The 22450-nt window shown below is 37.9% G+C and overlaps 1 protein-coding gene across 1 annotated transcript in view; it reads right to left on the bottom strand.

The window, feature by feature from the left end:
• Positions 1–21651, bottom strand: part of DNAJC13 (DnaJ heat shock protein family (Hsp40) member C13) — a 101333-nt gene extending 79682 nt beyond the window's left edge. The window contains exons 1-6 of the mRNA XM_014451402.1: positions 21573–21651; positions 10461–10536; positions 9475–9624; positions 9043–9084; positions 3066–3266; positions 2–85 (exon numbers count right to left, since the gene is read on the bottom strand). Of these exons, the coding sequence (XP_014306888.1) occupies positions 2–85; positions 3066–3266; positions 9043–9084; positions 9475–9624; positions 10461–10536; positions 21573–21640 (621 nt within the window). The 5' untranslated portion in view covers positions 21641–21651. The remainder of the gene's footprint in view (position 1; positions 86–3065; positions 3267–9042; positions 9085–9474; positions 9625–10460; positions 10537–21572) is intronic.
• Between the last annotated feature and the right edge of the window lie 799 nt (positions 21652–22450).

The following is a 22450-nucleotide window of genomic DNA, read 5'->3' as shown; positions in this document are numbered from 1 at the left end:
GATCCGCAATGAAATACCTTATGTAATTGCCAGCATGATCTATTGCACTCTGATATTTCTCTCTTTGCTCTGATGCAAATAAATGCTGCACAAATTTTGAAATTTAAAAAGTCAGGGTTGAAATAACTAAATATAATCATATTGAATCAACTCATAGGAAAGAGACTAAAGTAGCAATTCTAAAGGGAAAAAAGGTAGAACATCTTATCAGAAGTAAATAAGCAGTGTGTTGTGGATGAAACATTATTACTAAATTAAAAACACAAAGTTTGGCATATAGTCTTACAAATAACTCAATGCATGGAAATTGTAACTACTCGGAGTGTGATTTTCATCACTATGTGGACAACAGCACTCTGGGGTTTCAAAAGGGTCCCCAGGGACCCCAGCTAAATCCAGTGGGGTTGGTGGGTACTATATGGGCAGGATTTCAGTTTCAACTAAGGTAGTTCTGATTTAATGTTTTCATATAGTGGGCTTTCTTGAAAGATTACCTTAAAGAACATTTAAATGTTTACAAGTCATTGGCCTATGTATATTACAAACCAACCTCTAGGAGTGTATTTACAAAGGTCAAGAATAAGGTATTTCTATTTACATTTGGTGCCTGGAGGCTAGAAATGCTAAATGTCCTGAAAAGGGTGTAGAGTCCCACTCAAGAAAATGGATGGTCCTGCCCTGAATGCCAATAGCTCTATTGCAGAGAAACATGTGATCAGATTATGTTTTAAAAACAGATTTTATTCCCAACACCTTATCACAGTCACTATGGATATAGAAGGTACCAGATAAAGATTTGTTGAATGTATCCGTCCTACTCTTTTAACTGTAGTGAACTGACTCATTTTAGCTAGCCTTTTAAAAGGCAGAGTATGCTTAAAAAGTGGGATGATTAATTAGCCCGGCCAGTGTGGCTCAGTGGTTAAGTGTCAACCTATGAACCAGAAGGTCACTGTTCGATTCCCGATCAGGCACATGCCTCGGTTTTGGTCTTGATCTCCAGTAGGGGACATGCAGGAGGCAGCCGATCAATGATTCTCTCACATCACTGATGTTTCTATCTCTGTCCCTCTCCCTTCCTCTCTGAAATCAATAAAAATATATTAAATAAAAAAAGAAAGTGGATGATTAAAATTAAAACTGCTTGATCCCACTAAGCAGTTGGCAACTGAGGAGTATTATAATTCTCATCCTTAATGTTTATTGTATGCATTTGTAAAGCTTGGTTGAAAAGGTTATCCTGTTAAGGTCTGCAAGGCCATAGTCTATAATTAGGTATGTTTTCCACCAAGGGGTTAATCATTATAAACTTCCACTGCCCTAAGAAGAGACAAGCCTTTTGACAGCATTACCACATCAGACTTTAGGCTGCTTTAAGGTGGGGAAGGGAACTGATTTCGTCTTTTGGGTCTGGATTCAGAGGTAACAATATGTCCAAAAGTACATTCCTGGACTAGGGACACTAAGATAGTACTCATCACCCAAATAAAGAGTGAAATATAGGATGGAAAAAGGCTACAGCTCTGAAGAGCTAACATATTTGGCAATCAAATTGTTTGCCTCTCTCCTTCATTCTTTTTACTACCCTTTTGCTACGGCCCGCGGGCCGGATCCGGCCCGTTTGAAATGAATAAAACTAAGAAGAAAAAAAAAAGACCGTACCCTTTTATGTAATGATGTTTACTTTGAATTTATATTAGTTCACACAAACACTCCATCCATGCTTTTGTTCCAGCCCTCCGGTCCAGTTTAAGAACCCATTGTGGCCCTCGAGTCAAAAAGTTTGCCCACCCCTGCCTAGCCTCTTATGTATTTAAAAGTTCCAGGATTGCCCTGGGCTCTGCTAGCCAGGTAAGGATAATTTAGGTGCAGAGAACTAAATCTTAAGAGCGGGGAGATGGAGAAAGGTATTGGAGGGATAAATGGTGATGGACAGAGACTTGACTCGGGGTGGTAAACACAATACAGTGTACAGATGATGTATTGTAGATTGTGCACCTGAAATCAGTATAATTTTATTAACCAGTGTCACCCGATAAATTCAACAGAAAAAGAAAAAGAACATTAAAACTTGGAGTACTGTTCTCAGGCCATGTAGCTCCAGAAATTAAAATTCTCAAGAGAAAGGATTCTTGAGAGTAAGTTCAAATGAGCCTCTTCATGTGGACATTCTCTACTGCTCATCTTTGAGATGTGGGGTTTCAGTGAGGAAGGCAGGATGTATCTTATTTTAAAAAAAGATGGTCATCATCTATAGCTCAGCTTCTAATACTGATAAACAGGATCTCAGCATCTTAAATGGCTTCTGCTGTCTCCCACAATTCATATATAATTCATAATTCTAAGATAAAAATATGCAAAAATTCCAAATCTGAAGTTTTAATGACTATCCAGATTTCAGATTACAAACAGCTGTGCAAAGGAAAAAAGACTATAAAAACAAGAGATTTTAAATTACTTTTCAAAGAATAGACACTTGCTGGTAAGACGTTAATACTAATTAATAATAATAATAATTCTAACCTATCACTTATTGAATATGAAGCTATACACTGTGCTAATAAGTATCTTACATAAATTATCTCACTTCAACTTCAACATCAAAAAAACAACAGCCCTAGCTGGTATGGCTCAGTGGATAGAGCGTCAGCCCTCAGACTGAAGGATCCTGGGTCGATTCCAGTCAAGGGCACATACCGTGGTTGCAGGTTCCCTGGCCCTGGTCAGGTTGCATGCAGGAAGCAACTAATCGATATGTCTCTCTCACATTGATGTTTCTCTCTGGCTCTCCCTCTCCCTTTTACTCTCTCTAAAAATCAATGAAAAAATATCCTCGGGTGAGGATTAACAAAACAAACAAACAAAAAAAACAATGTCATATATATTATTCTCATTTTGGAGAGCTGCGAATTGAGATTCAAGCTCTTTGGTATCAAAGCCTGAACTCTTAATACCATATTTAATCCCAAAGGACTCAAATGAAATTTCAAAATGAAGTGGAAAAACCCTGTTTTCCTTCAAATGCTCATATCCCTTTTTAAATGACTTTTTAAAAGACAACTTACCAATCTACTAAATCCTCCATAAATTATACAGAACCCTCCTTGACAGTCAGAGAGATCCACAAAGCCTTCAATATTTCTGTAGTCATAGGAACAGAGAACCCTGTTAGTTGCAGGATTGATTTGGTCAATGCCTCCAGGAGTTACTTCCAAAATGACAGGTTTTCTTGTATCACTCCAATGATGCTTATAACAGTTATATCTCTAGAGAAAAATAATATTTATTTTAGGTTCATGTATACACTAAACATAAAATAAGGTTACAATTAAAGTACCAGTCATAGCTGAAACCACCAGAAATCTAAACAATACTATAAATATTTAGAGCTACTACCCAAATTGTTATCAACATTAATTTTAGCTATTTGGAAGTTTGTGTTTACTTCATTAAGAATGTTCACTCTAGCCCTAGCCGGTTTGGCTCAGTGGATAGAGCATCAGCCTACAGACTGAAGGGACCCAGGTTCAATTCTGGTCAAGGGCACATGCCCAGGTTGCGGGCTCGATTCCTAGTAGGGATGTGCAGGAGATGTTCTCTCTCATCATTGATGTTTCTATTACTCTTTACGTCTCCCTTCCTCTCTGAAATCCATAAAAATATATTTTTTTTAAAAAGGAATGTTCACTCTACTGTAAGAAAATATGTCCTTATTAAATTAACAAAGTTTTGGGTTATAATATTTTGTAAAACAATTTTACTAGTAAGTTACTCTTATGCAAATCTGTAAAAAGTAAACAAAGGAAATTTTAAATAGAAATGTTATTCTAAAATATTTTATTGAGGAAAAATTTCAACTTTTGTTGTTGGATTCTTTTATTTAAGTTAGTATATGGAAAAGAGCTAAGTCACATTTTGGGAAAGGGATTGTATTCAATTTAAACAACCTGAGCTAGTTCAGCCTATTAATATAGATTTTCTTTCTACATGCACAGAAAAAGCTGGAGCATCAGTCTGACCTTAAGCTTTTCTAATCACACCAATGGGAAGTTATCTTTAGAAGTTTGATCTCATTAGCAAGTATAATTCCATTTAGACTATAACATTCTTTCGTAAGTTGAAGTACCTAGTATTAGAAATTATCAAAATGGTCAACATCCACTTACTACCAGTTTAAATTATTAAAAAGAAAAAAAAAATGTTTAGTTGAGGCTGCTAATCAAAATTTATGATACATAAAAAATTATTTAAAATACAGGCAAAATCAGGAAGAGAATATAAGGATAACAAATTGTTAGATGTGAAATGAATATCCCCTTGCCCACCCAAAAAGTCCAGTTTCCTATCCGTCAATATGGTCAGTTACATGACTCAAGGCAAAAATAAATTGGTTGCTCAAAAGTACAACTATTTCTAATACTGAAATAGGAGAGACATTATCTTGTCAGTGTTCAAAAAAGAGAGTAAGGCATTACATAATAAACACCTCCACTAACATCCCATCACTAAACCCCGTAATGAGGTTCATAGGATCATAGCACATCAAGTCACCTCAGCATTACTGGTTAATGTCATTATACACAACATCCTATATAATAAAAGCCCAGCGACAGTATGGCAGAATGACCAGAACGACCGGTTGACCAGTTGTTATGCTGCACACTGACCACCAGGGGGCAGACGCTCAACATAGAAGCTGCCCTCTGGTGGTCAGTGCACTACCACAGTGGGAGCGCCCCTCGGCTGACTGGGATGAGCAAGTGTTCCCACTTAGAACCCCGGCCAACAGGCAGGAACCTAAGCAGCGATCATCGTCTCCTGGCCCCAGGCTCCTCCTTCTCCTCGCTCCCTGCCACCTCCCTCCAGATGACTGCAGGCAACGCCACCGCCAGGCTCTCAGAGCTGACCCCGGAGGCTGGGAAGCGGGTTCGTGGCAGCCACGGGACTGAGGCCTACTCTGCCGCCTCTCAGAGCTATTATCCCTGGTCCCAGCCCCGACTGGGTCCCCTGGAGAGGCGAGTGCTCCAGCTCCACAGAAGGTGTCAGACCAGTGAGCAGCTGCTCAGAGGGCAGGTCCACAGCCACTCGGCTGACTGGGATGAGTGGTGCTCCCACAGCGGGCTGATCCCCACAGGCCACACATCCCCCCACCAGTGCATGAATCCCGTGCACCGGGCCTCTAGTAGCTCCATATAAGGAATTCTGCACAAAGACAAAAGGGCCTGCATTAACCCAAGAATATATTTAGAGCCTTGATTCTGAATGTAAGGAGAACGCCCACCATACCTCTCCAGGAGTGGGATGGAAGGCAAGGCAGAAAAAAGGTGGTGCTTTTCCAATCTATGCTTATTTACATGCCCAAACCCACTCTGCAGGATATTCTCCATTCCTCCCAGCAGATAATCAACTGTCATAATGAGATATTGGAAACACCATTATCTCCTAGGACTGTGAAGTCAAAAGAGAGATTTGAAAAACCCTGATTTAGGGTATATCTAGGGGCAATTTTGAAGGTTTGAGGGCCAAATTCATCTTATGCAAGAGTGTAGTTTGGCCAGCACAGCATTTGCGAGGAAGAGAAAGTACCACTTATTCCAGACATAAAATCAAGTGGACTGTCCTTCAGGCAATCTTCTAGAGATATTGTTTCCACCCCAACATCTTAAAAAGTGTCAAGTTCCTAAAGCTAATTGATATAAAGGGAAGCTTAAATCAAATCTGTAAATATGCTAAACAGATGAGATTTATAGAAAGATCACCTAACATAAAATAATTAAAGAATATCAAGTTATAATTTATAGAAATCTGCATCTCATCAGGAACAAGAAACAAGCAGCTTGCCATTGCCATTAAACTATTTTAATGGTTCTAAGGCAACCAGCCAATTGCTTGAGCTGTGATCAGTAAGGTTTCTGGGATGTTAAAACAGTAGATGGTAAGGGCTTTAAAAAGATAGGGGAATGGCACTACCAGCATATCAGAATTCAGTTCCTGTCTTTTGCCAGAAGCTGTAGTTCTGAACAGTGTTATGAGTGCAGGCATTATTCTGCTCCCTCCTAACCTCAGTTATAAAAGTATATCTTGTGGAGAAACCAAGATGGCGGCATAGGTAAACACCTGAAATTGCTGCCTCGCACAACCACTTCAAAACTACAACTAAAGACAAAACAGACATCACCCAGAACCACAGGAAGGCTGGCTGAGTGGAAATTCTACAAGTAGAAGGAAAGAGAAAAGCACACTGAGACTCAGGATGTGCGGAGGTAAAGTGCAGAGGTACGGAGGCGCATGGGCAGAAAGGGCTGGCAACAAAGGACGCCGGTGTCTTTTTCAATCGGGAGGGAGTCTCAAGCTCCCAACGGCCCTGACTCCAGTTCCGGGCGAGTCTCTGGGGACCCAAACTCATACGGGGAGAAACTGGACTGTCTGGCAGCGGGTGGAACTCGAGGGTAGCTTTCTCAGAGGTGCTTGCAGCGATTACCGCAGGACACTGAGACCCGGGGGCCTCTTAGGGCAGGACTGAGGACCAGCCATAGCTGTTTGCTCTGCCCTGTTGATTCCTTGAGATCCCGCCCCACCCAAGCTGCTAGCAGAGGCTTTTGCATATGAATGGGCTGGCCCTTTGAGATCTAAAATTACCTAACAAACTGCAGCTGGGTCAGAGAGAACCAGAACATCCAAAAGAAGGCTCAAGGCCCCACAGCAGCTTGCATTGCTTCACAGCTGGGCCTCATCTGAGCACCTCCAAACCCAAACAAAGAGGAATCTGCAGATCTCTACATAGCTCAGGCAGAGGCTAAATTAGCACCTCCTCAGAGATCCAAGAGCCCGTGTACCTAGTGGTCAGAGTGGGACCATCCAGATTACAACTCCTCAGATCCATAAGGAACACACTCAGGGGGCAGACTCAGTGAGCACCAAAGCCCCACTGAAGCAAGTCTTGCCCCAGAAGGGTGTCTTCAGCACACAAGTTCTCCCACTGTAGACACAGCTGATTCTCACAGACAATTAGCCTGGAGGTAAATTCCTCCCAGTGATACCAACAACAATCAAGGCTTAACTACAAGACTGTGCACAAAGCCCACAAAGGGGTGCACCAAGAGTGTCCACCTCAGTTAATTGGGGAGGCTGAGCCACTGGGCCCTACAGGACACCTAGCACACAAAGCCACTCTATCAACACAGGGAAGCAGCCAAAATGCGGAGACAAAGAAACAGATCACAAATGACAGAAATGGAGGAAAGCAAACTACTGGATATAGAGTTCAAAACCACGGTTATAAGGTTTTTCAAGAATTTTCTAGAAACCGCCGATAAATTTAGTGAGACCCTCGAGGATATGAAAAAGGACCAACTAGAAATTAAGCATACACTGACTGAAATAAAGAATAATATACAGAGATCCAACAGCAGACAAGAGGATCCCAGGAATCAAGTCAAAGATTTGAAATATGAAGAAGCAAAAAATACCCAACCAGAAAAGCAAAAAGAAAAAAGAATCCAAAAATATCAAGATAGTGTAAGGAGCCTCTGGGACAACTTCAAGCGTACCAACATCCAAATTATAGGGGTGCCAGAAGAAGAGAGAGAGCAAGATATTGAAAACCTATTTGAAGAAATAATGACAGAAAACTTCCCCTACCTGGTGAAAGAAATAGACTTACAAGTCCAGGAAGTGCAGAGAACCCTAAACAAAAGGAATCCAAAGAGGACCACACCAAGACACATCATAATTAAAATTCCAAGGGCAAAAGACAAAGAGAATCTTAAAAGCAGCAAGAGAAAAAAAAGTCAGTTACCTACAAGGGAGTACCCATACGACTGTCAGCTGATTTCTCAACAGAAACTATGCAGGCCAGAAGGGAGTGGCAAGAAATATTCAAAGTGATGAATAGCAAGAACCTACAACCAAGATTACTTTATCCAGCAAAGCTATCATTCAGAATTGAAGGTCAGATAAAGAGCTTCACTGATAAGAAAAAGCTAAAGGAGTTCATCACCACTAAACCAGTATTATATGAAATGCTGAAAGGTATTCTTTAAGAAGAGGAAGAAGAAAAAAAAAGGTAAAGATAAAAATTATGAACAACAATTACATATCTATCAAGTGAATCTAAAAATCAAGTGAATAAAAAATCTGATGAACAGAGTAAACTGGAGAATATAATAGAATCAGGGGCATAGAAAGGGAGTGGACTGATAATTCTGGGGGGGGGGGGAAGACTGGACAAAAATCGTACACCTATGGATGAGGACAGTGGGGGCGGGTAAGGGCAGAGGGTGGGGTGGGAACTGGGTGGAGGGGAGTTATGGGGGGAAAAAAGAGGAACAACTGTAATAATCTAAACAATAAAGATTTAGTAAAAAAAGAAAAACCCTAAAAAAAAAAAGTATATCTTCTCATGGAAAAATAATTCAATATTTCAAAGGAGTAAAAAGAGCATAAACATCCATTTCCCTACCCCAGAAGTCGCGGATTTAGTCTAAACGCTGTCTTAACATGACTAGAGAAGGCCTGGGAAAAAGTAAGAAGATTCTAACTAATAAGCATGACTTCCCCAAAGGTGTTGGTGCACCACGGAAAACTACATTAGCAGCCAGATCCAGAGTAAGAACATATAGTAAGACAGTTTTCATATACCCAAACCTTACAATTTTCATACTCTGAAACTGGAAACTCTTACACCAAAAGAACTACTGCATGTTCCAACAGATATTGTCAGCAGTGTGATGCTCACTGTTGCTCTTTAGAATACTAAATCAAGACTAGTTGAATGGTGACAGTGTTGTTTGCTCCATAATTCCCCACCTAAAGATTTTTTCCCAACTACCAGCTTAAACAGTCTAATTCCTGATATTTGAGTTTCCTGTTAGACCACATTCATTTTTCTAACAAGTACTACCAGGAGACATTAAATCTGTGTTTCCTTTTTTCCCTTTAGCTTTGCCAGAAAAAGAACATACAGATCATGGGATGATTTTTACAATAAAGGGCAACATTTGAACAAATAAAAATATATATTAATAAATGTTAAATACTTACCCTTCCTGTAATTTTTCCTTCTGAAAAATCAGTCCTAAATCTCTGAAAGAGAAAATATAACCACAGTTGATAACAACAGATTGGTTGGGAAGAATCCGGAACAAGTAAAATCCCAACTTGGTAATCTTGATATTTAAAAAAGGATATTTAATAGAAAGTGTGTGGAACTTTAATGAAAAACGAGAAACAATAATTAAACATATAACTGCTTTGTTCTGTATATACACTTAAAAGGCTAAAACCATCAATTATATAGGATTTTCCCCTCTTTCAGATAGAAGAAAGTGAAAGGTTCAGTGTTATGTTAAAGGTCAATAAGAGAACATTAAGCATAGTGAGACCAGAAGCTCAGAACATTAATATCTTACTTTAACATAACTTTCATTTTATAAAGAGGAGAAATCTAGTTTATTAACATGGAACTGTTCTTACCAATGCTTCCGTAAGAAGTTCTGTTCTGTGCTCTGTAGAAAATTTTAAAGTTTCTGACTTTTTTCCACTGCCTTTACGAAATGTGAGGTTGAACTCTGTTCCCTGTCCTCTTCCAACAGGGCTGATGCTGCAAATGTCTCCATAAGGCCACTAACAAAAGAAAGGAATTACTTGAACTGGTGCTATAATGTAGTGAAATAATTCAATAATTATTTTCCCTACTTTAATTTGACAATCATCAAATAAGAAAAATTTTACAAAATAATACTGAGGTCTAGAAGAATTTATATCTTAGAGTAATTCTGTAACAAAAATCTTTAAAAGCTTTCAATCATCAGAGACAACAATAAAAAAATCCTATCTGTATCCAAATTTTATTGATTAATGGCATTAATTCAAAGCAACTAAAATAAATACATAAAAGTAAAACAAATTGAATAAAATTTTATTACCTGCAAGTCTGTTAAAAACAACAACAAAAAGAGGAATCTGTAAAACATGCCTAATTTAGAATTAAAATTAGCTAGAATATATATAAATATGTTTATTTATCCATATTCAGATTAGTCTTCACTTTATAATCAGCAATCCTGGTTCCATGACAAGTATTTTCCAACCACTACTACCCTTGTGACTGCACTTGTGACTTATGTATGCCTGTATTATACTAACAATACAGCCTTAAAAAATATAAAGAACTAATGTATCAATTTTACATAAGCAAGATGGCTATAATCTATAGATAGTAACATATCAAAAAGTTATACCATTTAGAGCCTGGAAATAAGCACATTCTCTTCCTGCCTCCCTTTTATTAATTTATTTTTGGTCCTGAGCATTGAGCATTACATAAGCATATAAATCTCTTTCATATTTGGCATTTCTATCCTAAAGTTTTAACCGTTTCAGGCCAAGGAGTTATGGATCATACCCTGACTTAAAATTCAAATGGTGTTCAAACACCTAACAGCTTCTAACATGATTACCTGATTTGTTACTTCTAAAGTATTGGGATTATATGTAGTAATCGCATGGGTTCCAACAGAAAAGACACGCTTATACCTACAAAGGAAAACAAGTACTTAAATTTAGTGTTAAAATAAACATTCTATAAGAAAATATATATGACATCAACACAAAAGGAACATTTCAATAAATAAATAGAAATGTGTCCGTTGCTTGTGACTAAATATAATGTAGTTTTATATTCTCACATTTTTAAACATTCTAAAATGTTATTGGGATTAAAACTCAACCACCACTAATTTTACTGTGAACTTGTGAGATCCTTAAGTAGAAAATTATGATTTATTCAAGTAATCTTGTGTTACTAGTATACATAAAGTTAGCAAAGCACCACCTGATGAGGCCGAAAGATTTAAATGGAAAAACTATATTAAAAACAAAACACTGCACACTACTAATTCTTACAAAGTATCCTTTTAACAAAACCATGATATAAAGGAAGGAAAAGCTATGACCTGCAACTGGTCAGTCACAGTCATATTCTGGAATCTTAATCATTTCTATTTAAGCAACTACCTATTACTTTTAAGTGTTGCAATTTTATAGAAGTTGGAAGCATACACCACAGACAAGCAATTTTCACTTCTCAATTCACTTCCTTCACTTAAAGTAACAAACATCTAAAGTAGAAAAATCATTTGGATATCAGTAATCCTTTAGGAGAGGAATGCATAATGATAAAAGTAAAACTAAACTAGAAACCCTTATTTAAAACTGAAGAATTCGTTCCCTGGAAATAAAATAATAAAATAGGCAAAACATTAGTCTAAGAAAAAACCAAAATGTAGAATGGAAGAATTTATAATCATAGACACACACACACACACAATGATGTATATAAATCTATGCTGATAAATTTAAAAACTAAGAATAAATCAATCTAACATAGAAGAATTTAAGAAAACTTCAAAGAGTTATATCCTAAAAGCACCAAGACTCGAACCAGGAGATAAAATCTTAAAGGAACAGGTTAAGTCCCATGCTTCTTAAATTGTTCCAGAAAACAGACTAAGGGCAGCTTCTCAATTCTTTCAGTAACACTAAAATGTGATAAGACAATACAAAAAAAAAGAAGAAAAAAACCACACCAATCTATTTTTTAAATTCATATTAGCAATAAAAATCAAGTAGCATATTAAAATAGTAATATACCATGACCAAGGTTCATTTTAGGAAAAGAGAGTTCAATATTAGAAAAATATATTAATAAAGTTGATCATATTTAGTGGAATATCTATGTTATTAAGAGATTTTTAAATGATCAAAACTGGATGTTAAATATAATCAAATGCCTTTTTTATATCTATAGAGATCATGTTTTTCTGCATTACCTACTAATACAGTAAAAAGACATACATTACCTTAAGTCAACAGCTATTATCGGACTCAAGGGGAACACACTAGGAATATTCCCATTAAAATCAAGAGAAATTTGCCCTAGCCAGTTTGCTCAGTGGTTAGAGTGTCGGCCCTGGTTCTGAAGGGTTCCAGGTTCCATTCTGGTCAAGGGCACGTACCTCAGCTCAATCCCAGGCCAATCAAGGTGTTTGCGGGAGGACACCAATTGGTGTCTCACATAGATGTTTCTCTCTCTCTGTCTCTCCCCCTCCCTACCACTCTCTCTAAAAATCAATGGAAAAAAATATCCTCGGGTGAGGGTTAACAACAACAAAACAGTCCTGGCCGGTTTGGCTCAGTGGATAGAGCGTCAGCCTGTGGACTAAAGGGTCCCGGGTTCGATTCCCGGTCTAGGCACATGCCCACATTGCCTCGGTGCCCGGCTGGGGGCATGCAGGAGGCAGCCAATCAATGATTCTCTCTCATATTGATGTTCCTCTCTCTTTCTCTCTCTCTCCCTCCCTCCCTCCCCCTCCCTCCCTCTCTGAGATCAATAAAAATATATTTTTAAGAAAAAGATAAACTTCCCACATTTTAATTTTTCTATTCAGTATATTATATAATATAATCAGGTTATCATATAATAGAAATGATAAAGTTATTTCCTTTTGGAAGAAAAATGATAGATTCTATTAATCTTTACCACATCACACATTCTTACAAAAAGTAGTGCTATATTATAAATATTTTTCCCCCTAACTTCACGTGTCTAAAGTTGAGTGGGAAACTAAAAAATGAGAGAACTTCCTTCTAACATAAAAACATTCATTCGCTGCTTTCTGAGGGGGAGTAAGGGTTGAGGGGTTGGTGAAGTAGATGAGGATTTACCTAAACAGCTAAAGTCTCAAAACTTCAGAGGCTTAACCACTGAATGGAAACAAAGAAAAATAAAGAAATAACATCATGTTAAATAGTATTTGCCTAAGAATATTGCACAATAAAATGTTAGGTAGAAAAGTAAAATCACAAATTTGAACTTTCAAAATCATCCTGAGCGTCAAACATGCCAATTTTTATAATCTTAAAATGAAAGTACAGAATGTTTATTTTACTCTGGGAGCAAAAGTATAAAAATTAAATGCCTGAAATGTCCCAAGTGGCAACTGATACTGTCACATTCAGTCTCAGAGGAGCTCAGATAAGAAAAGACCCTTTGCAACTGTAGATTAATTTCCACACAAATAAGCCCCTTCTAACATGTCTTATGTAACTTTGTCATCTAGGTTATTAATGCTGTGCAAAAGAACTTCTGGAGATGATAGAAACGTTCTACATCTATAGTCCAGTAAGGTAGCTATGAATCACATACAGCTATTGAGACTTGAAATGTGGCTAATGCAACTGAATTTTAAATTTAAGTATCTTAAATTTAAACAGCCACAAGTGGTTAGTGGCTACCATATTGTGAGAGCACATTCTAGATCTTCAACAAAATGATTTTGGAGTTAGGTGCCCATTAGGCCCAAATATCTGTCATGACTAGTAAACTCAAAGCTCTGATAAAGCCTTCTTAAGAAGAACGCTAAAGCCTGGCCTCTGTGGCTCAGTGGTTGAGCATCAACCCATGAACCCAGGAGGTCAAGGTTCGATTCTTCGTCAGGGCACATGCCTGGATTGTGGGCTCAATCCCTAGCAAGGGGCATGCAGGAGGCAGAAGATTCCATATACATATCTACACTAATAAAAGAGAAACATGGTAATTGGCGTACGACCGCTACCCTTCCCATTGGCTAATCAGCATATCCTTATGCAAATTAACTGTCAGCTAAGATGGCGGCCGGCAGCCAGGCAGCTGGAAGCTAACAGGAGGCTTGCTTCCTTCAGGGACTGCAGACTCCAACGTTCCCCGCCTGCCGCTGCCGGCCTCTGAGCTTCAGTTGGAAACATAGTAACATTTATAGAAGATAAACAAAACTCCAGAAAACTCCTGTCAGTCAGCCGGGATCTCAGAGCTGGAGTCGCAACACTGTTTCGAATACAGAAAACAAAGGCCAGAAACCTGCTTTCAGCCGAGCCTTAGAGAGAAAGCCGGCTCTCAGCTCCAGTGACAGCCATAGAAGGTAAATAAATGCCAGAATAAAAAAAAAAAAAAGAAAAAAAGGAGAGGTTTGGAGCTCCAGTCGCCTGCCAGCCTGAAAACGGCCCTCAGCACCTCACCCAGCCTGGCCAGGCACCCCAGTGGGGACCCCCACCCTGAAGCAACAAGATGGCGGCTAATTTGCATACTGAAGGCAGGCGGCAGCAGGCAAGGCTGTCTGCGGTCTGGGACCCGGATCTGTGACCCTGCCCGGCTGGATCAGCAGAGCTGTGAGGCCTCCTGGCACCGGGATCAGCGTGACAGGGGGCAGCGCCCAAACCCCCTGATTGCCCTGCGGCTCTGTGTGTGACAGGGGGCAGCGCTCCAACCCCCTGATCGGCCCTGCTCTGTGGGTGATAGAGGGTGGCGCCCCAACCCCCCCCACGGGCCCTGCTCTGTATGTGACAGGGGGGCGGTGCCCCAACTCCCCTATTGGTCCTACTCTTTGCGTGACAGGGTGCAGCTTTCTCAACCCCCTGATCGGCCCTGCTCTGTGTGTGACAGGGTACAGAGCCCCAACCCCCCTGATGTCCCTGCTCTGTTGTGTGACAGGGGGCAGCGCCCAACTCCCTTGATCGGCCCTGCCTCTGTGTGTGACAGGAAGCAGCGCCCCAACCCCTGATCGGCCCTGCTCTGTGTTTGACAGGGGCAGTGCCCAACCCCCTGATCGGCCTGCTCTGTGCGTGACAGGGGGTGGCGCCGCAACTTCCCTATCGACCCTGCCTTGAGTGTGACAGAAGGCGGTGCCCCAACCCCCCAATCGGCTCTACCCTGAGCGTGACGAGGGGTGGCATCGCAACCTCCCCATCCGCCCTGCTCTGTGCATGACAGGAGGCGGCGCCCCAACTCCCCAATCGGCCCTGCTCTGAGCCCGACCAGGGGCTGCACCTAGGGATTGGGCCTGCCATCTGCCACCCGGGAGCAGGCCTAAGCCAGCAGGTCGTTATCTCCTGAGGGGTCCCAGACTGCGAGAGGGCACAGGCCGGGCTGAGGGACCCCCTCTCCCCCCCCCCTGAGTGCACAAATTTTTGTGCACCGGGCCTCTAGTATAATATAAAAACAATATAAACATACATACATATACATACATAAGGAAACATGAAAGCAAACACTTTTCACCCAACTAGGAAATTAATATTCATTATTGACTTTACTTACTGCACTGGTTTCCTTTTTATTCAGGAACTAAAGTTACACACATCAATAAATGCCTATAGGAGAGTAGGCATTTCTTCCACTCCTTAAATTTTCATAATTCACAGATTTATTCTTATGTAATAGCTTATTAAATAATATGATTTATATTACCATTTAATATAATGTTACTCAGAATCATGAAACCAATTGTACTCAAATAAATTAAAAACTCTTTGAAGCAATTGCTTTACCTATGGGGCTTTCTGTTCCCATAATAATTGGTGACAAAGATAAGAACAATTAAAAAAAAAATAGTTGTGCTAATAGTAACAGAGTTGATGAAGAAAAGACCACTGAAGGAAAGTCTGGGGAAATAGTCAATTTTGGATTTGACAAATGATTTTCAGATTTCTTTTTTAAACTAATTTACTGAGGTGACATTGATCAACATGAATGGTCAGATTTTTTCAGGTCAGATTTTTTAATAGAATAAACATTAACTTACACTAAAACAAACACACTTCTGTTACTTTAACTCCTGCAAATAAAAATGTTACATCATTTTTCAACTCTCTAGTCCTTATGAATATTGTTTTCCACTTTGTAACAACTTTTTATAACATGACTTTTTTTTCATATGGCAACTTTAAAAAATAAAACAAATGTGTTGGTTTAGTTACTGTAGCATTACCATGGATTGACCCAGTATTAAATGAGCACGTAACACTGTTCTTGGTTCAATGATATAGCAGTAAACAAGAGATCAGTCTCTTTTTAGTCTTACATTTTATTTATTATTTAGTTAACTAATTCAGACATCTGAAATAAACTTCAAAGCCATAAAAGCTAAGACACTTGTCCGTCATTGTTTGAAAGTTAACTTTAGACTTGAATACTCTTAACTACCTTGTATCAATTAGGCATGTACAATAGCATCAACAGAGATACTACAAAAATACTGGCAGCCATCACAATATCATACCCTTCTGCAAAGAAATTCATATTATTCAATTCTCTCAAACTAGAGAAAATTCAACATTACTTCCTATTTGTAAAGTACAGAAAAAAGCTTATGTTTCCTATAAAATAATGGTTGTCAAATTTCTTAAAATCATAAAACCTTTATATATTACTTCTAAAAGTAGGATCTGCAATTCTTTCAGTGGCTAGTGAATGCAATGGGCCTCAAATAAACCAAAACAGATCTTATCTAATCAGAGTTGAAAGAACTTTCATGTTACTAGTCTAGTTCTCATAACATGTAGCTTTACCTTTCTAGTACTCTGGGCAAAGTTGGCTAGTTTTAATGGTTCACTACCAACTCACCTTTCCAAAAAGTAATTCCATTCATTTCCCAGTACTGCAGATATTGACCATTGTTCTTTAGAATTAAGACAATATACACTTTCCCACAAATTTCACCCTCTTGTCCAAGTTCTGTCTTTCAGCTTCACACAGAACATACCTATTTTTTTTATTTCTTTATTGATTAAGTTATTACATGTATCCTTATCCCCACATTACCCCCCCCCCACTCATGCCCTCACCCCCCTGTTGTCTGTGTCCATTGGTTAGGCCTATATGAGCATACCTAATTTTTCTGTCAATCAGACTTTCCATTTGAATTATCTTTGCTAGGTGGAACACCCTAGTTCCTTCAACCATTTTAAAATAAGTTTTGGCCACCAAATCTCTAGAAGCCTTTAGGTTTCTCACAGGATCTAGACTTTTTCTTTAATTATTAAAAGTTTGAGAATCCAGTTATTTGAACTAGAATTTTAGTCCATCACATGAAACTAAGGATAACTGAAATACAAGGTTTCTCAAAGAGGGCATCTGTAGGGAGTGGCCCTAGAGTTAAGCCTCAGATTGACCTGTGGCAGAGCCACAAACAAGTCCCAGCTTAGAGGGCAGAGCCCTCTTAGCATAATTAAGCTTGATCTTATGGCGCCCCCTAGCTCCTACCTGGGTAGCTAATGGGCTGTGGGAGATGCAGCAAGTGCTGCCAAAACAAGTAAACTCACAAGAACATTGTAACTATGTTGACCACTAACTTGTTTTTCTTTGACTATAAAATAAAGCCTCGGATTGCTGGCTGGATCCTTCTCTGTAGCCTCATCCAGGCACAGGAGATCCACCGGGCCCCAGCTATATTCTTTGTCTGTCTTTTCTTTAATCTTTTGCTGCCCCGCCTCAGGCTCACTGAACCTTTGGCTGTGCTGGCATGGCACAGGCATCAGTGGTAAGCATTGCTAAAGGAGGTGTTACAGCTTAATAGTTAAGCCCACCAGCTCTAGAATCACACTGCCTGGGTTCGAATGCTGTCTGGACAACTCACTTTCTACATATCCTCTGATAATTTGTTTAACCTCTCTAAGCTTCACTTTCCCCCATGAAGATGTTGTTAAATATATATATATATATATATATATATATATACCTAACTCACAAGGAGAAGATTATAAGAAATAATTCATATAAAGTGCTTGTCGCTTACTGTTTACAATTGATAAATGTTACGCATTCCAATTGCTATTATTCTGCTGATTGAATAATAGGAAAAGTGGCTCAAAACTCCACTAGTCACTGAACTAATTGTAGTTAGTATCATTATGTTTCTAGTAGTTATGACTCATACATTCGTATTTAAAACAACAGACAAATTGATAATTCCTCTGGCTATATTATCAGGATATTCTGATATTAGTCAAACTCCACTTGAAAAATCAGTTTACCTCCCTCAACTCTTAAAATTTACTCTATCTAGCCATTATACAGACTATGAAGCAGACTACCTATGAAGGTAGTGGGCTCTGCCACTGAATTTCATGGACTGATCACCACATAATTTAATGTACTGAAGTTAAAATCCTGTTCAGATACTAAAATGCTACTCTTAAATTCAGAGCCCCAATTGCTACAATTAATCTATGCAAATATAAAAGTGATCCATAGGTAAATTTCACTTGCAATTTCCATCCAGAAAAAAACTTAAAACCTGTATTTTGAACATTACTCTGAAGTTTTCCATAGTGAATCTGCACTGTTCCTTCCTATCAGAAACTGCTTGCTTAGGCCAAAAAGGAAACTTCACTCTTTTATGCAAATAAAAGTGCTTTTTAGCTCTGAAAACAACAAAACACTGTTGAAAGAAATTTTAAAGATCTAAACAAATGAAAGGCATCCCTTGTTCATGGATCAGAAGACTTAATACTGTTAAGGTGTCAATAATCCCCTAATTGATCTACAGATTTAATGCAATCCCTATCAAAATCCCAGATGCCTTTTTTGTAAAATTGACCAGCTGACTCTAATATTCATATGGAAATGCAAGAAATCCAGAACAGCCAAAATAATCTTGAAAATGAATAAAGTTGGATCCTCAAACTTCCCAGTTTCAAACTTAGTACAAAGCTACAGTAATCAAGACAGGATGGTACTGGCATAAGGATAGGCATATAGTCCAATGGAATAGAATTGAGAGTTCAGGAATAAACCTTTACATTTATATTTATGGTCAAATGATTTTTTTAATCCTCACCTAAGGACATGCCCATTTAGAGAGAGTGGAAGGGAAAGAAAGAGAAACATCGACAAGAGAAACATTGTTTGGTTGCCTCCTGTACACGCCCCAACCAGGGATTGAATCCCCAACCTAGTTAAGTGCTTTGAACGGGAATCAAACCTGCAACCTTTCAGTGTATGGGACAATGCTCCACTCAGCCAAAGCTATGGTCAATTGATTTTTGACAACAATGTCAAAACAATTCAATGGAGAAAGAACACTCTTTTCAATAAATGGTGTTGGAACAACTGGATATCCATATATAAAAGAATGAAGCCAGATCCCTACTTCATACTATATAGAAAAATTAACCCAAAATCAAAGCTATAAAACTCTTAGAAGAAAACATAGGAGTCAATTTTTGAGACCTTAGATTAGTAGATGGTTTGGTTTCTTAGATATGATAACAGAAGCGCAAATGGCAAAAGAAAAAAACAGATAAATTGAAAATCATCCAAATCAACTCTGTGGTTCAAAAAATACTATCAACAAAGTAAAAAGACAACCCACAGAATAGGAGAAAATATTTGCAAATCATATATCTGATAAGGGATTTGTATTCAGAATATATAGATATCTGATAAGGGATTTGTATTCAGAATATATAGAGAACTCTTACAACTCAATATTAAAAAGGCAACTAATCCAATTAAAAAATGGGTAAATGATTTGAAAAGACATTTCATGAAAGATGCGCAAATGACCAATAAGCACATTGAAAAGATGCTTAGTCATAAGGGAAATAAACAATAAGATACTACTTCATACCATTAGGATAGCTAAAATAAAAAAAGATAAACAATCACAAGTGTTGGTAAAGATGTGGAGAAATTGGATCCTTCATACATTGATGATAGGACAGAAAAATGCTGTAGTCACTCGGCTCTTCCTCAAAAAGTTAAACATCACATTACCATATAACTCCATGTAACATCAATTCCACTCCTAGGTATATTCCCAGGAGAACTGGAAATATAGAATCACTCACAAACTTGTACATTAACATTTATAGCAGCACTATTCAAAGTAAATAAGTGGCAACATATAAATGTCCATTAACTGATGAATGGATAAAAAATGTGGCATATTTATACGACAGAATATTATTTGGGAATAAAAAGAAAGTACTGACACATATTACAACAGGGATAAACCTTGAAAACATATTAAATGAAAAAAGATAGTCACAAAAATACCACATATCTTATGATTCCATTTACATGAGATGTCCTAAATAAGGAAATCCAGAGACAGAATGTAGATTAGTAACTGCCAGATGCTGGGAAGAAAAGGGAAGTAATTGCTAAGATTTTTAGAGGTTTTTTTTTTATGTTTGTTTGTTTTTTGGCGTTTATGAAGCTGTTCTGAAAACGGTTAGTAGAGATGGTTCATTAAATTATACATTTTAAAAGGATGAATTTTATGTTGTATAAATTATATCTTAATAAAGCTGTTATAAATACCAAAAAAAAGGTTTCAAGGTTTGAATGATGAAAGCAAGGAATTGTGATGAGGGAACAGAAATAGTTCTGCTCCAAATTACTATAAAAAAAGAAGAAAAAGAACATTGTCTTAAGTCTTAGTCACTACTTTCTAAGAACATTAAAAAAAAATTTTCCAGATGATCACAATTACTGACAAGCTCACAAAGCAAAAAATATTACAGTAAGTTTGTTCTTTAGCATTAATGAATCAGCATACTATAATTGTATTAAAAACAGAAGTTACATTAGGATAATCAGAGCAATCTATCACTTGAGGAAAAGTAAAGATCATTTAAATATACAAACTATCTAAGGCTGCTTACAGAACTAAAGAGACTCATATTACCCTGAATATGCCAATTTTCTAACTTTGCTCAATGAAATTAATTGGGAAAAAAATGTCAAGGATAACAATTATGCTGTCTATTTTAGGAGTTCATACAATTGAACTACCAAAAGGAAACAAAATAAAACACTAAAATCTTTCAAAATTATATTGTCAGTTTGCCTATGAAAACCAGAAACGCTACGGAATTCAGATGTTGCACCATTCTAAGTTACCACACTGTTACCTAAAAAATGAAGTTAAGAACAAACACTAAAGTTAATGGCTTTGTACACGTCATGTTTTGTCTGAGGACTTATCTAGAATAATGTAGTCACCTATTTGTCAAAATGTGGCACATCATTTTAATTATTACTATTCAAAAGAACAAGAGACTACACTTTTTTCCTAATGGTCAACAACAGGTGCTATTCATTGAATACTCACTGTGTTTAAGGCAGAATTTTAAAACCTTCATACAGTTCATATCATGTTGTCTAATCCTTAGAGCAATCTGAGGGGCAGGAATTACCATCCATTTTACAAAAAGGAAACAAAGCATCTACACCTTAGCCTGACCTGGCAAGCTACTAAAAAATGTCCTGCCCCCTCCCATGGAAAAGAAAAGATCAAATCCAATTTTTAAATTTCATTGCACACCTAAAAATGATTACAAGATGCACTATTGATATATTTTCTCTTACAGTCAAATGGACATGAAAATGTGTTGATCACATACAGGCTATTATCTGGGTGATAAAGTTGTAAAGTTAACACTATGTTACTACTGCATAACCTCAACATTAAGTGATAGCAATCAAGAGGGTTTGGATAACTGGCTTATTTTCCTTTTAACTGTTATTTTTAATTCTTACCAAAATCCTTGCCAAGACAGACATAGAAAACCAGAAATGTCAAAAGAAAAAAGAGCAGTAAGTATTACAAACGTAGCATCTTGGTATGAAATATGCACAGATGCTTTTGGCATTAATGAGTTGTGTGGTACAACTCAAAATATTGAAAGAGTAATGTTTACAATAATACTTTATAGAAGCACAGGAAAATAACACCAACAGAAATACATACTTTCCCCTCCACGAATGTTTTGTTGTGTAGAAACATGCCAAATCCTTATTTTCCCTGATTATGTTCATTTTGTGCTGAAACCTGGAAGATAAAAATATGGGTGAGAATTTAGTACAGAGTTATCCTTAGAGTTTTTCCTGAATCTCTCATATCACACTTTTATAGTCTTCCATATGGTACTGATTTTAAGACACAACTTTTTCTACTAGACCATAGGTTTTATTTTTTTTTAAATATATTTTATTGATTATTTACAGAGAGGAAGGGAGAGGGATAGAGAGTTAGAAACATCGATGAGAGAGAAACATCGATCAGCTGCCTCCTGCACACTCCCCACTGGGGATGTGCCCACAACCAAGGTACATGCCCTTGACCAGAATGGAACCTGGGACCCTTGAGTCCGTAGGCCGACGCTCTATCCACTGAGCCAAACTGGTCAGGGCAAGACCATAGGTTTTAAAGGAGAGGGAATGATCTATTCACCTCTGTATTACAGCCTTTAGCACACCATATTGTGACTGTCTGCTCTCCTCCACTGCACTGGGCTTCCTGAGGACAAGAACTGCCCTCTATCAATATTCCAAGTGTAGTGATCTAATAAAAAATGTTCAAGTAAATGAATGTTTAAATCTCGCATTGCTAAACATGCCTTGGCACATGATAGGCACTTGAAAATGTTTGCCAACTGATAAATCAATGAGAAAGGTTTTTGTTGAGGTGCTAAGTGGCAGCCCTTTGCTGTCACTTTAAAGGCAAGCTATTGTAAAGATTTAACTTAAATATAACCAAAATCTCATTTTAAAAGTAATACATGTCTGCAGTAAAAATCTAAAATGTTCATAAATAATCTTTCTTCCTAGCATCCACAGATAATTATT

Source organism: Myotis lucifugus, unplaced genomic scaffold, assembly GCF_000147115.1.
Source record: "Myotis lucifugus unplaced genomic scaffold, Myoluc2.0 scaffold_8, whole genome shotgun sequence".
Taxonomy (NCBI): Eukaryota; Metazoa; Chordata; class Mammalia; order Chiroptera; family Vespertilionidae; genus Myotis; species Myotis lucifugus.
This window is presented reverse-complemented; position numbering and strand designations above follow the sequence as displayed.